The sequence below is a fragment of the Urocampus carinirostris genome, chromosome 16 (genome assembly GCF_059441175.1).
Source record: "Urocampus carinirostris isolate Australia breed hairy pipefish chromosome 16, RoL_Ucar_1.0, whole genome shotgun sequence".
Taxonomy (NCBI): domain Eukaryota; kingdom Metazoa; phylum Chordata; class Actinopteri; order Syngnathiformes; family Syngnathidae; genus Urocampus; species Urocampus carinirostris.
This window is the reverse complement of record NC_142364.1, coordinates 6,919,964-6,932,186: the sequence shown is the minus strand read 5'-3', so window position 1 is coordinate 6,932,186 and position 12,223 is coordinate 6,919,964. Positions and strand designations below refer to the sequence as shown.

At 39.2% G+C, this 12,223-nt stretch overlaps 1 protein-coding gene across 1 annotated transcript in view; it reads left to right on the top strand.

Annotated features, from left to right (window-relative positions):
* uhrf2 (ubiquitin like with PHD and ring finger domains 2) overlaps positions 1-12,223 on the top strand; it is a 54,840-nt gene that overhangs the window by 22,294 nt on the left and 20,323 nt on the right. The window contains exons 4-9 of the mRNA XM_088320130.1: positions 3,701-3,919; positions 3,996-4,105; positions 5,089-5,275; positions 5,714-5,837; positions 10,825-10,932; positions 10,997-11,101. Of these exons, the coding sequence (XP_088176256.1) occupies positions 3,701-3,919; positions 3,996-4,105; positions 5,089-5,275; positions 5,714-5,837; positions 10,825-10,932; positions 10,997-11,101 (853 nt within the window). The remainder of the gene's footprint in view (positions 1-3,700; positions 3,920-3,995; positions 4,106-5,088; positions 5,276-5,713; positions 5,838-10,824; positions 10,933-10,996; positions 11,102-12,223) is intronic.

Below are 12,223 nucleotides of genomic sequence, written 5' to 3'. Positions count from 1 at the left end.
GTCAGCCATGCTAGGCGCCTACCTGCTTATTGGGTGGATTAGGGATTCAGTGTCTTGCCCAAGGATACTTTGACATCTAACACGGAGGAGCCGGGAATCGAACCTGAAAACTCTTGATCCCAAGATCTACCTCCTGAGCTAATGCCGCCGACACTGCTTTGGTGGCTTTGTTTTGCCATTGCATACTTTCTTCTCCTCGGGATAAACGGCAGCTGGCATTAGTTAGTATGGCATTGTCCAACGAAGCGTTTTTGGCCCCCTACAGGTCGTGTCCAAGAAGACAGGTGAACGCTACACAGGGCACTATGAAATTTGTATTACTGCATGGATTATGTGTCTGTTATTATGTGCCAAGCAAAAAATTAAGTAACGTTTTCCAGTGCTAAATTGTAATAGGATGAACTTCCTGCAATTATAAACGTATGCTACATATTACTGTAATTTTACCCAACACCTATATAGTGTGAGATTTGTCTCAAAAATATGAACAAGGGTTATTTCAAATCCACAAATATATTTGAGATTTACTCGAGATCTTAAAATCATAAATGCACACGCAAGATTAAAAGTGGCAGATGTAAATTGCAAAAAAAAATGCATCACACCAAATTTCCTCTTCTGGTGGTACTGTAAATATGGAAAATTGCCTTTGAAAGTCCCTAAAAAGTGTTAAATCATTGCGTGATGTACAGGGTGAGTGTCTTTGTAGGGATTTTAAGTCAACACAAAAAAAAATATATATATGGCCAGCCAGTCCTTTTCACTACAGTATAAAATAAATGTGTACATTCAAATCTCAATTTCACAAGATGACTGTAGTAACCTTTTGGCCACCTTGCTTCTTGACTATCTGTGAGAAGCCCACCTCATTCCCAGCATGGTGACTGTAAATAAAAGGAAAGTTGACAGTGAAGGTGCTACTTCCAGGACAAGTGATAACAAATGGGAGTATTTTCTTCACCAAAATCCAGAACAACTGCCAACTGTTTCCAGAGAATGTAATATCAATAGGCACTGCCAGATGAAACATGCCGACTACAAAAAAGCTAACCGGAAACCAACGCTGTGAAAAAGTGAAGCAACTGGAAGCTGTTTCAAAGGCACGGCCGTGCTTTTTCACGAGACCCTGCGAGTCAAATGATAATGCTACAAAGGCGAGCTATGAAATTACTTAGATAGATAGATAGATAGATAGATACTTTATTCATCCCCGGAGGGAAATTCACATTTCCAGCAGCATCCCTGAGCTGAGAACAATACAATAATAAAGCAAAAAGAATACAATATACAAATACCCAGTGTGACGTGCAAATGCCCACTGTAGGGTGTTATATAGAATATCTAAATAGTGCTACACAGAATACATATTGCAATAAAATTTGGTAATATGCAATGTAGGTGGTGTGGTTTAATGTGGGCTTTTACTCTGCCGGGTAGAGTTAAAGAGCCTCATGGCATGAGGAAGAAAAGATCTCTTCAGATCTTATCTTATCGCCAAGCACTGGGGTTACAGCATTTCGATCAAAGAAAAAAGGTTTTCTAATATTATTGTAAGAAAGTGCTTTTGAAATTGAATTTTTATATTCATGTATTTATCTTTTTGAAACTGAACATATATATATGTATTTCATTGTTTATTCATATTTTTTGTTTAAATGATAGCTACAATTTTCAACGTATCTGCATGAACCAATTAAAATTGTTTAGATAATAAATAATAACAAATAAATACATTTTATTGAGTGATAATTAAATGAAAACAATAGATAGATAGATATATACTTTTCATTGTTTATTTAAATGACAAAAAATATTTCATTTTACGAGATATGAATATTGTATTTTTCTAAACGATAAAGAATTGTATAAACTAAAAAAAATTGTTCATAGAATAAATCTTGTTTATCAATAAATCGAATACTGGTATTAAAGTCAATCTTTTGCTTCTTTATGTTTTGAAGAAAATAAAATGAATCAACGGTCTTAGCTTTACCCCCTAATTCAATAAGAAAACCATTTCAAAACTTAGGCAAAGGTTTAAAAGAAAATCAATTTGTAGTGTATATAACACGAGGCTCAGTAACAAGCGGCTCTGGAGCCACATGCGACTCTTTGGTGTTATCTAGTGGTCCTCTGGCGCCTTTTCGAAAAGCTTTGATAATGGAAAATGATGTGGATTCTGAAGGACAGGGGTGTCCAAATTTTTCATAAAGCAGGCCATATTTAGTAAACTAAAAAGTTGTGTGAGCCTGGCATTCTTTAGACATTCTTTAATAAATTCACCTTTGTAGTCTCTTCACCTTGTAGCTCGCCTTTGTAGCATTTTCATTTGACTCGTGAAAAAGCGCTGCAGTGGCGTTAAAAAAAGCTGTGCCAGGTAATGGGTACATGGCACCATGTATTGTGTGCTAGAAATATTTGTGTTTTTTTTGTTTTTGTTTTTTTTAACGACTTGATCCTAAATTTGATTTTAAAAGACTTAAAGTCCGAAAAAGTCTTGAATACAAACTACCTTAAGCTGTAGGAACCCTGTGTATCAATATTCCCTGTAATTTTCTTTGCGGGTCTGAGCGTTCACACAAAGTCTGTGAGCAACGCTTGAAACAACAGTGAGCAACAGCAACCCCAAGTGTGGCAACTAAGTCATTATCAAACATGTCCAAAACTTGACATCAAGTTACATTTTGCTGAGTTTCCATCAATACAAAATTATGATTCACTTTTGAATGAATTGACAAATGTACTATTGCAAAGGTTGTACGGCCTAGAAACGTCATTTGTTTTTACAATTCTTTCACAAGATTTCAATTTCTTTTTTTTTTTCCTGGTATCTTTTGTCGCATAATACTAACATTTTGGGGGCTTATTTAGTCGGTTGCACGATACACAACTGTATTTAATCACATTTTTTTAGGGGAAGTACAATGTTGGCAACAAGATTGACTTGGTATTATTGGAAATTATTTGAATGCAACGCAAACTTTTTCTTCTTTGTCCCTGTTTTTTTTTAATTCATCTTTTTTTCCTTTTTTTCTTTCTGATTTTTTTCTCCTTTTTTCTCTTCCTTTTGTTTCTTTTTTTCTCAGCTTTTAACTACTTTTTCATTTTGGTATTTTTTTTTCTTTTTTGTTCTACTTCCCCCCTTCCTTTAAATCATTTTGTGCACAATTTTACATAATATTTGGTCGTGTAGGGTTAAAGGAAGCAAAAACAACCTGAAGAGCCGTTTGGGACCCAAAAGAGCCGGTTCTTTTTAGTGAGCCGAGCCGAAGAAGCCGGTTCTCGAATAACTCTACTGACTTTAATTAACTTTGTTCTACTTCGACCTTGACTTCAGAATACCGCATTTAGAACACAACGTCAGGGGAACCCTTTTATTTTTACCTTCATGCACGGTAACTTTGACTTAATTCGCTTCTTAATTAGCAATTTCGAGCCCTGATTTTTGTGAGCTGGCTAGATTTTCTTGGGCGCGGAAAAGCTCTGGGTAGTGTGCAATTGCGCACAGCTTAGAGGGAACATTGGTGTGTATCAAACATTTTTTGAGGCTCCACATATTTTTTTATGTCTGGTCCAATATGGCTCTTTGCACATCATGGGTTGCCAACCCATCATCACAGGAAAAGGACAAGTTTAAAATCCTTGAAGTTAGCCCCTTTTTTTAAAGGTAGGACTGACCAGGGCTCTTGTTTCCTAACAGCTATCCCGAGAATGGCCTGGTGGAGATGCGACCGGTGAATGTCCGTCCCCGTGCCCGGACCCTCCTGCGCTGGGACCAGCTCATGGTGGGCATGCATGTCTTTGTCAACTACAACATGGAGACCCCAGAGGAGAGGGGCTTCTGGTTTGACGCCGAAATCCAGACCATCAATCAGGCCTCCCGTACCAACAAGGAGCTCCGGGTCAAGATTTTCATAGGGTGGGACGCCCCGTTTTTAACACCCTTGCCTTGTTTCGATATTCATCATTGTTTTTCGTGCCCCTCCCTCGTCCAGTGGTCCTGCTGACGTGATCGGCGATTGCAAAGTTCACTTCTTGGATGAAATCTACCAGGTGGAGAAACCAGGAGCTCGCCCGCTGTCAGCTGCGGATGGGCCGTTTAAAAGTATGCAGAATAAAGACACTGACAACTAATATTGAAACTGGCATGTAGCTGTATTATTACGTGTCATGTTATTAGATTCAGAATATTTATTTTCACTGTCAAAAGAGCAACGAGACTTTAGAGATACAGACGCTCCCCTACCTACGACCATTCGACTTACAAAAAACTGTAGATAGGAACATTTTTTTTGGGCTGTCGAAAAATATCCGGACATTGCTGTAAGAGATTTTGTATGGTCTGCACCTTTTTCAGAGTATAGGACGTTACTGTAGTACTTCTTTCCGCCACTACCGACGTGTGGCGCTGTGAGAGCCCACCCAGCATCCACCCCTAAGAAGAAATCTGCTTCCTCTTCTTAGTTCGTGTGTAAACAAACTGTACTGTATCTCCAGTGCCCTAAGAACTTTGACATTTTTATTGTTTAATATCTCGTGCATCCATTCAATATGGTCTGTGTAAATTGTAAAGAAGAGGCGAGTCATTTCTTCTGAAATGAAAGTGGAATAAGAAAGCTTAATGTGGTTGAGAAAATCGTTGGATTCCTTTTTTTCTCTGACACTTTTTACCAATATTTATTTTTTTAGTACAAAACAATACAGGTTACTTATACAAACCTTAAACATACAAAATATAGCACTGAAGCATCTTACGAACAAATTTAACTGGACGATCGTTCGTAAGTAGGGCAGCGTCTGTACCCGTAAGTAACCCAATACAAACATACAAAATGTAGATATGGTACCTTTAAAGACTCAATAGGAGCATAAATAAAAGTGATAAATGAACACGCAAGATTAAAAATTGCATAAGTAAATCGGAGATAGATTTGTCGGTCTGCAAAATCCGTGTTTCACACTCGATTTCTCCTTTTAATGGTACTGAAAAAAATTGACCTTTGAAAGTCCTTTAAAAGCGCTTGAATTTGGCCATGGAAAACATGTAAGAACCCTGTAAATTGACTCTTGTTTTGCTTTGGCCTTCAGGGAAGAGCGGGCCGGAATGCAAACACTGCAAAGCCGACCCGGATGCCGAGTGTCGCTTCTGTTCGTGCTGCGTTTGTGGCGGCAAGCAGGACGCGCACATGCAACTGCTCTGCGACGAGTGCAACATGGCCTTCCACATCTACTGCCTCAACCCACCACTCGCAACCATCCCGGACGATGAGGACTGGTAAGACGCTGTGCACGTCTTTTGAATGTACAGTGGAACCTGGGTTCTCGACCATAATCTGGTCCAGAACCCTGTTCGAAAACCGATTTGTTCGATCACCGAAATCATTTTTCTCATTAAAAATAATGTAAATCGTTTTTATCCGTTCCAACACCCTGAATGTTTACCTTGAATGTTTAACGTGAACATAAAGCTAACCCAGGCTAATTGTACGTTCGCGTTATCGTAATCTTCCATACGAAAGATTACGCTAACATGAACGTGTAAAAATAAAAAAATCATGTCGTTTACTAGTCATTTAGCACCCGGGTCTCCACAACATGTGGTGAGCGGTTCGTTGGAAAGGGGGCTGCGTTACAACACCCTGAATGTTTACCTTGAATGTTTAACGTAAACATAACCATTTTCGCATACCCTCGTCCCTTGTATTTCCACCAGGTACTGCCCCACCTGTAAAAATGACACCAGCGAAGTGGTTAAGGCAGGGGAGAAGCTCAAGGCCAGTAAGAAGAGGGCCAAAATGCCATCGGCTAACACAGAGAGTCAACGGGACTGGGGCAAGGTGAGAGAATCGGAAGACAAATTGGAACATTTCGTATGCCCATGGTTCTCTAATTCTGGTAAACCACTACCGGGATGTTTCAAATGATCATCCAAATTTGACACTGTCTGTGTCAGGGGTCTCAAGCTTAATTTACTTGGGGGCTGCCAGAGCTAGCTAGATTCTGGGTGAGGGTGTAACATATCAGGTTCCACAAAATGCTAAAATAATTAAAACATTCCACTGTTTTCAAAGAATTATTAAAGAAAAGAAATCTCTGTCTATGTAGCTCCATTTCATGGTTTCTACGGAAGCAACTAGCCAAGCACACTGGCTTTCAAATACCGTGATTTAAAAACACTCCAGCTAGAACTTTGCATCTGGGAGTGAATTGTTCCCAAAATTCGAGTCCTTCCTAACCAATTATCAAAGTTGTGTAAGCTGCAACAACATTAAGCAAAATATCGTCTCGCGGGCCACAAGTTTTAAACCCCTGTTGTAGTATCACTATCCAAGGCTGGCAAAGCATTGGTCTCTTATTATTTGACTTTTTTCCCCAATAGAAAACAAAACTATATAGCCTGTCCAAGACACTATCTTGGACGTTTCTTCGGAAAAATTGACCCTAAAATTGAGACTATAGAGCGCACCTGACTATAAGCCGCACTCAGTACATTTCTAAGATAAAAAATAATAATTTTGTACATACATAAGCCGCACCTGACGATAAGCCGCATGTGCCCACATTAAACATGAGATATTTACCACGAGTTTTAATGATGTACAGTACCTTAACCCCTTAACGTTCTTGTGATAAACAAATAGTCTGTACAATGTTAACAGTCACTGAATTATGTCATGCCACATATCATTGGAAAGCTTAAACTCTTGGGATTAAAGGTATAATGACCATTACCAAATATACTGTTAGGGAAAAACTATATTACAAATGTAGCGTTTACCAAATTGTTCGAATTAGTTATCTCACTCAAATAACCAAACACAAACTTCATTCTTCTAACAATGCATGCTCTTTTCTTTTTTAGGGAAAATATTGACAAGAGACAGGCATTTCCACACGGGGGCAGATTTGTTTTCTCAAAGTATTTAACTAAGTGAATTCCATTGAATTTAGCCGAATTATTGTCGAATTAGTCGAATTAGTCTTCGTCGAGCCTCCCTCTCACGATCTCCGATCTGCTCTCCCATCTCTGCTCTCGTCTCTCCTTCCGTCTTTCCACACGTCGGGGCGTCGGCCACCCCCCATGGGCGTGCTGACTCCTCCCATGGCGTGCTGACTCCTCCCCTGGGGCGGGTCAGGTGCCAGCGTCACCACCTCCTCGCCGAAAGGCACCGCCATGTCTAAAGGACTCACACCAACAAAGCTTATTAGCCTTTTCCCACGTCACCCCTTGTCCCCGTTCCTGTTGTTTTTCTGTAAACATCATTCTTGTCTAGGCTACAATGACCTCGCCCCACAGCTCAGCCGGTGAATATCTTTTGTATTTAAATGTAATTTGTATTTGATTGTAAAAAATCCCTTAGTCAATTAAATGAGATAAAAAAATCCTTCAATACTCATCAGGTAAACGTCACTATCAGTCTGAAACAAGATGCTTGAAAACTATAAAGCTGGTGTTACTCACCAATATGTCCACTGGCCTTCTTCAACTTCTTTGATTGACTGCGAAAATGGCTTTGTTACATCAAGGATAATGGAATCCAACCGTGTAAGATATTTATTCCAAAACACACGGTAATGCCGACAGATGAATAGAAATCCGCCTTAAACATTTCTGCTTTGTTGGATGGTTTTATTTTGTAATCCTTAACGCCACAATATTTCCGTTTACAAATTAACAGACTCGTAAAATGATTCCCAAAATGGTAGTTATCCCTCCCCTTTCGATTGACACCTTTTCCATGATGAGGGTTTGTTAATGCTAGTTTATTTCATGCACAAAGCGCAAAGTTACATTAAACTTGCGTCTTCCTCCACACATTTAGTCCACCTATCTCACTCTTGCTGCTCAGGCTCCCCTGGCGGCCATTAGAAAAGATGCATGAATTAGCCGCATCATTGCATAAGCCGCAGGGTTGAAAGCTGGGGGAAAAGCTGTGGCTTATATTCCGAATTTAAAGTATATGCATGTATATAGATAGATAGATACTTTATTCATCCCTTTGGGAAATTCACACTTCCAGTAGTATCCTTGTGTTGATTATTAACAGATTAACAGGATGGCCTCGGGGTGCTGTGTTGTAGTTTAGCAACAGCGGAGTGGATGACGTCACACGCTAGGCCAAATGTTCGACGTCCCTGCTGCAGATGGAAATCTTTGTGCCCAGGGTTACACCACCTCGTGTTCACGTAGATAGCAAGTCCTCCTCCTCTCCGCTTCCCGCAGGCTTTTGTGTCTGTCTGCCCTAACAGTGCTGAAGCCGGGTAGCTCCACGTTAGCGTCCGCGATGCTATACGTGCGCCATGTTTTTGAAAACACAGCAAACTGCACTCCCTGTACGCTTTAATGTTTTTCCCTAGCACAGCCAGTTCGTCGGTCTTATTTGATAGAGAATTTACATTTCCCCTGATTACGGACGGTACCGAAGGCTTATATCGCTGCTAGCCGCTTAGCCAGCATATGATTTTTTTTTATGTCATGGTCGCAATACTTGGTCACCTCTATCACTTTGTCATGTGCGCCAGGGATGAGAGAGCTTAAGATCAGTACAGTACTTTGACTTTGTTGTGGGTTAATGTCTTTGTCTGATATGTATATATGTTAATGCAAATTTCATTGATATTGACTGATTAAAACCCTTTCTAGCGTTTTCCAAGCTAATATATTTTTATCAAGGGGGGTTTGTGCTCACAAATATCGTCTCGCTGAGTTTTAGTATCAATATTCAAGACTGGCAAACCATTAGACGCTTACTTTCTGATGTTTTCTTTCAAGAGAACGATGCCATGAAGCCCGATCAAGAGATTTTCCTGGACGTTTCATCGGAAAAAATACTTCTTTCCTTCTTTTGTGGAACATTCCCTGTCCTTGTACTAATTTAAAACAGAAGGCCCATTAAACAGACGTTAGTTTATACTGCAAATTGTCTTAAATTCTACATTTGTCATGACTTTAAGGTGTTTGTTTTTTGAAAGAGGCCCTTTCTTTCCCCAATCTAAAATAACTGTAGCTTATTATTACAAGCTAGAGAGGATACACGACCAAGTTGTGCTACTACTTCTATAAAAATCAAAATATATTCTTATGAGGAACAAAAAGATGCTTAGAATCTTACTAACACATAGTGTTGGCTGATTATGGTCAAGCTCTCCAGTGCCTCGCGCTCATTATTAAAAGCTAGAGAGGAGACACGAACTTAGTTGTGGTACTACTTCTGTAGAAAATCTAATCATATTCTTATGAAGAACAAAAAATGCTTAGAATCTTACTAACAAGTAGTGCTGGCTGATTATGGTCAAGCTCTCCAGTGCTTTGCGCTTATTATAAAAAACTAGAGGGGAGACACGACCAAGTTGTGCTACTACTTCTGTAGAAAATCAAAATATATTCTAACGAGGAACAAAAAAAAGCTTAGAATCTTCCTAACGAGTAGTGTTGGCTGATTATAGTCGAGCCCTCCAGTGCCTCTCGCTTATTGTGAAAAGCTAGGGAGGAGACACGACCAAGTTGTGCTACTACTTCTTTAGAAAATCAAAATATATTCTAACGAGGAACAAAAAAAAGCTTAGAATCTTCCTAACGAGTAGTGTTGGCTGATTATAGTCGAGCCCTCCAGTGCCTCTCGCTTATTCTGAAAAGCTAGAGAGGAGACACGACCAAGTTGTGCTACTACTTCTTTAGAAAATCAAAATATATTCTAACGAGGAACACAAAAAGCTTGGAATCTTACTAACAAGTAGTGTTTGCTGATTATGGTCAAGTTCTCCAGTGCCTCACGCTGATTATAAGAAACCAGAGAGGATACACGACCAAGTTGTGCTACTACTTCTATAGTAAATCAAAATATATTCTTATAAGGAACAAAAAATGCTTGGAATCTTACTAATAAGTAGTGTTGGCTGATTTTGGTCAAGCTCTCCGGTGCCTCGCGCTCATTATGAAAAGCTAGAGAGGAGACACGACCAAATTGTGCTGCTACTACTACTACTACTACTGTAGTAAATCAAAATATGTTCTTATGAGGAACAGAAAAGGCTTAGAATTTTACTAACTAGTAGTGTTGGCTGATTTTGGTCAAGCTCTCCGGTGCCTCACGCTTATTATGGAAAGCTAGGGAGGAGACACGACCAAGTTGTGCTACTACTTATGTGGAAAATCAAAATATTTTTTTACAATGAACAAAAAATGCTTAGAATCTTACTAACAAGTAGTGTTTGCTGATTATGATCAAGCCCTCCAGTGCCTTGTGCTTATAATGAAAAGCTGGAGAGTAGACAAGACCAAGTTGTGCTACTACTTCTGTAGAAAATCAAAATATATTCGTATGAGGAACAAAAATGCTTGGAATCTTACTAATAAGTAGTGTTGGCTGATTTTGGTCAAGCTCTCCGGTGTCTCGCGCTTATTATGGGAAGCTAGGGAGGAGACACGACCAAGTTGTGCTACTACTATAAAAATCAAAATATATTCTTATGAGGAACAAAAAATGCTTGGAATCTTACTAACAAGTATTGCTGGCTGATTATGGTCAAGACCTTCTGTGCCTCGCGCTCATTATTAAAAGCTAGAGAGGAGACACGACCAAGCTGTGCTACTACTTCTGTAGAAATTCATTTATATTCTAGTAAAGAACATGCATACTTTTGAATATTTCTAACAAGAAGTGCCAGCTGATTGAATATTATAGGAGACTCATATTATAAGTGATTCATTACCAGGTCGGTTTTTTTGACTGTGGCTCTGTCATTTTTTAACTATCGTGCATGCCGAATCTATATTATTATTCTATTCTATGTCAAAGATCTTGATCTCTGATCTTTTTCCAGGGCATGGCCTGTGTGGGTCGCACCAAGGAGTGCACCATTGTTCCCTCCAACCACTACGGGCCGATTCCCGGCGTTCCGGTCGGAACATCCTGGAAATTCCGAGTTCAGGTCAGCCGGTATCCCGCGATTTATGTGCGGCGCGTTCGATTTTAATGGAGTTTTCTGGTTTTAGGTGAGCGAGGCGGGCGTTCACAGACCACACGTCGGGGGCATCCACGGTCGCAGTAATGACGGATCGTACTCGCTGGTGCTGGCGGGGGGCTTTGAGGATGAAGTGGTGGGTTTCGTATCACGTTATGTGTTTTTTTTTCATAATGACGTTTGGATTTAGGAATTTTAGCCATGCAATTTACCGTATTTTACGCACTTTAAGCTGCACCAGATTGTAAGCAGAGTTGGGTAGTAATGAGTTACATTTACTCTGTTACATTTACTTGAGTAAGTTTTGGGACGTTTTGTTCTTTGAGGAGGATTTTTGAATCACTATACTTTTTATTTTACTTGAGTAAATTTGTGAAGAAGAAACTGTACTCTTACTCCGCTACATTAGGCTACATCGAAGCCGTTACTTCAATCCCCTCTACGTAAGAATGTGTGCTTCTTTCTCTGCTACGATGCATTTATTTTGTCAGCGACTTTGTTTCTTTTAATTAGATTTGACCTTCATAATATTTAATTATTTTCATTTTTATTGCAATAGTCTGTACAGCCCTTTGAAGACCTCTTGAGATTCAGGGCTATACAAAAAACATGACTTGAATTGACTCAACAGTGACCCAACCAACCACCAGGTGGCACATGTGAGCAGAAATAGGAACAATTTTATTTTTACTGTACGCTATGCGCAGTGTACATCGCTGTAGACTCTCATATATATTTTATTTATTAATCCACATACAAACTGAGTAAACAGACTTGCTATTACACAGACCTTGTAATTTATTGTTGATTGGATGTACTTTAATGATCTGATCGAATTGGTGTTTTTAATAATCTATATATAAGACGTTGCTACGGTTACTTACACTACTTGAGTAGTTTTTTTCACCAAGTTCCTCTTTACTTTTACTTGAGTAACTATTAAGATGACTACTTTTTACTTCTACTTGAGTCATATTATTCTGAAGTAACAGTACTTTTACTTGAGTAAAATATTTGTTTACTCGCCTCGGAGTGTAAGGCATACCCCTCAAAAATAATGTTTTGTGACATTTTTTATATATAAGATGCACTGGACTATAAGGCGCATGGAATTAAAACTATAGTAAGGGTTAGGATTGCACAATAAATTTAAAAAAGTACCGTGTATGCGAGTAATCAGTCGGGATATATCACTGATCACAAATGCCTGACATTGGATTCAACAGGAATCAAACCCGGATCACGGCAGGGAGAACAA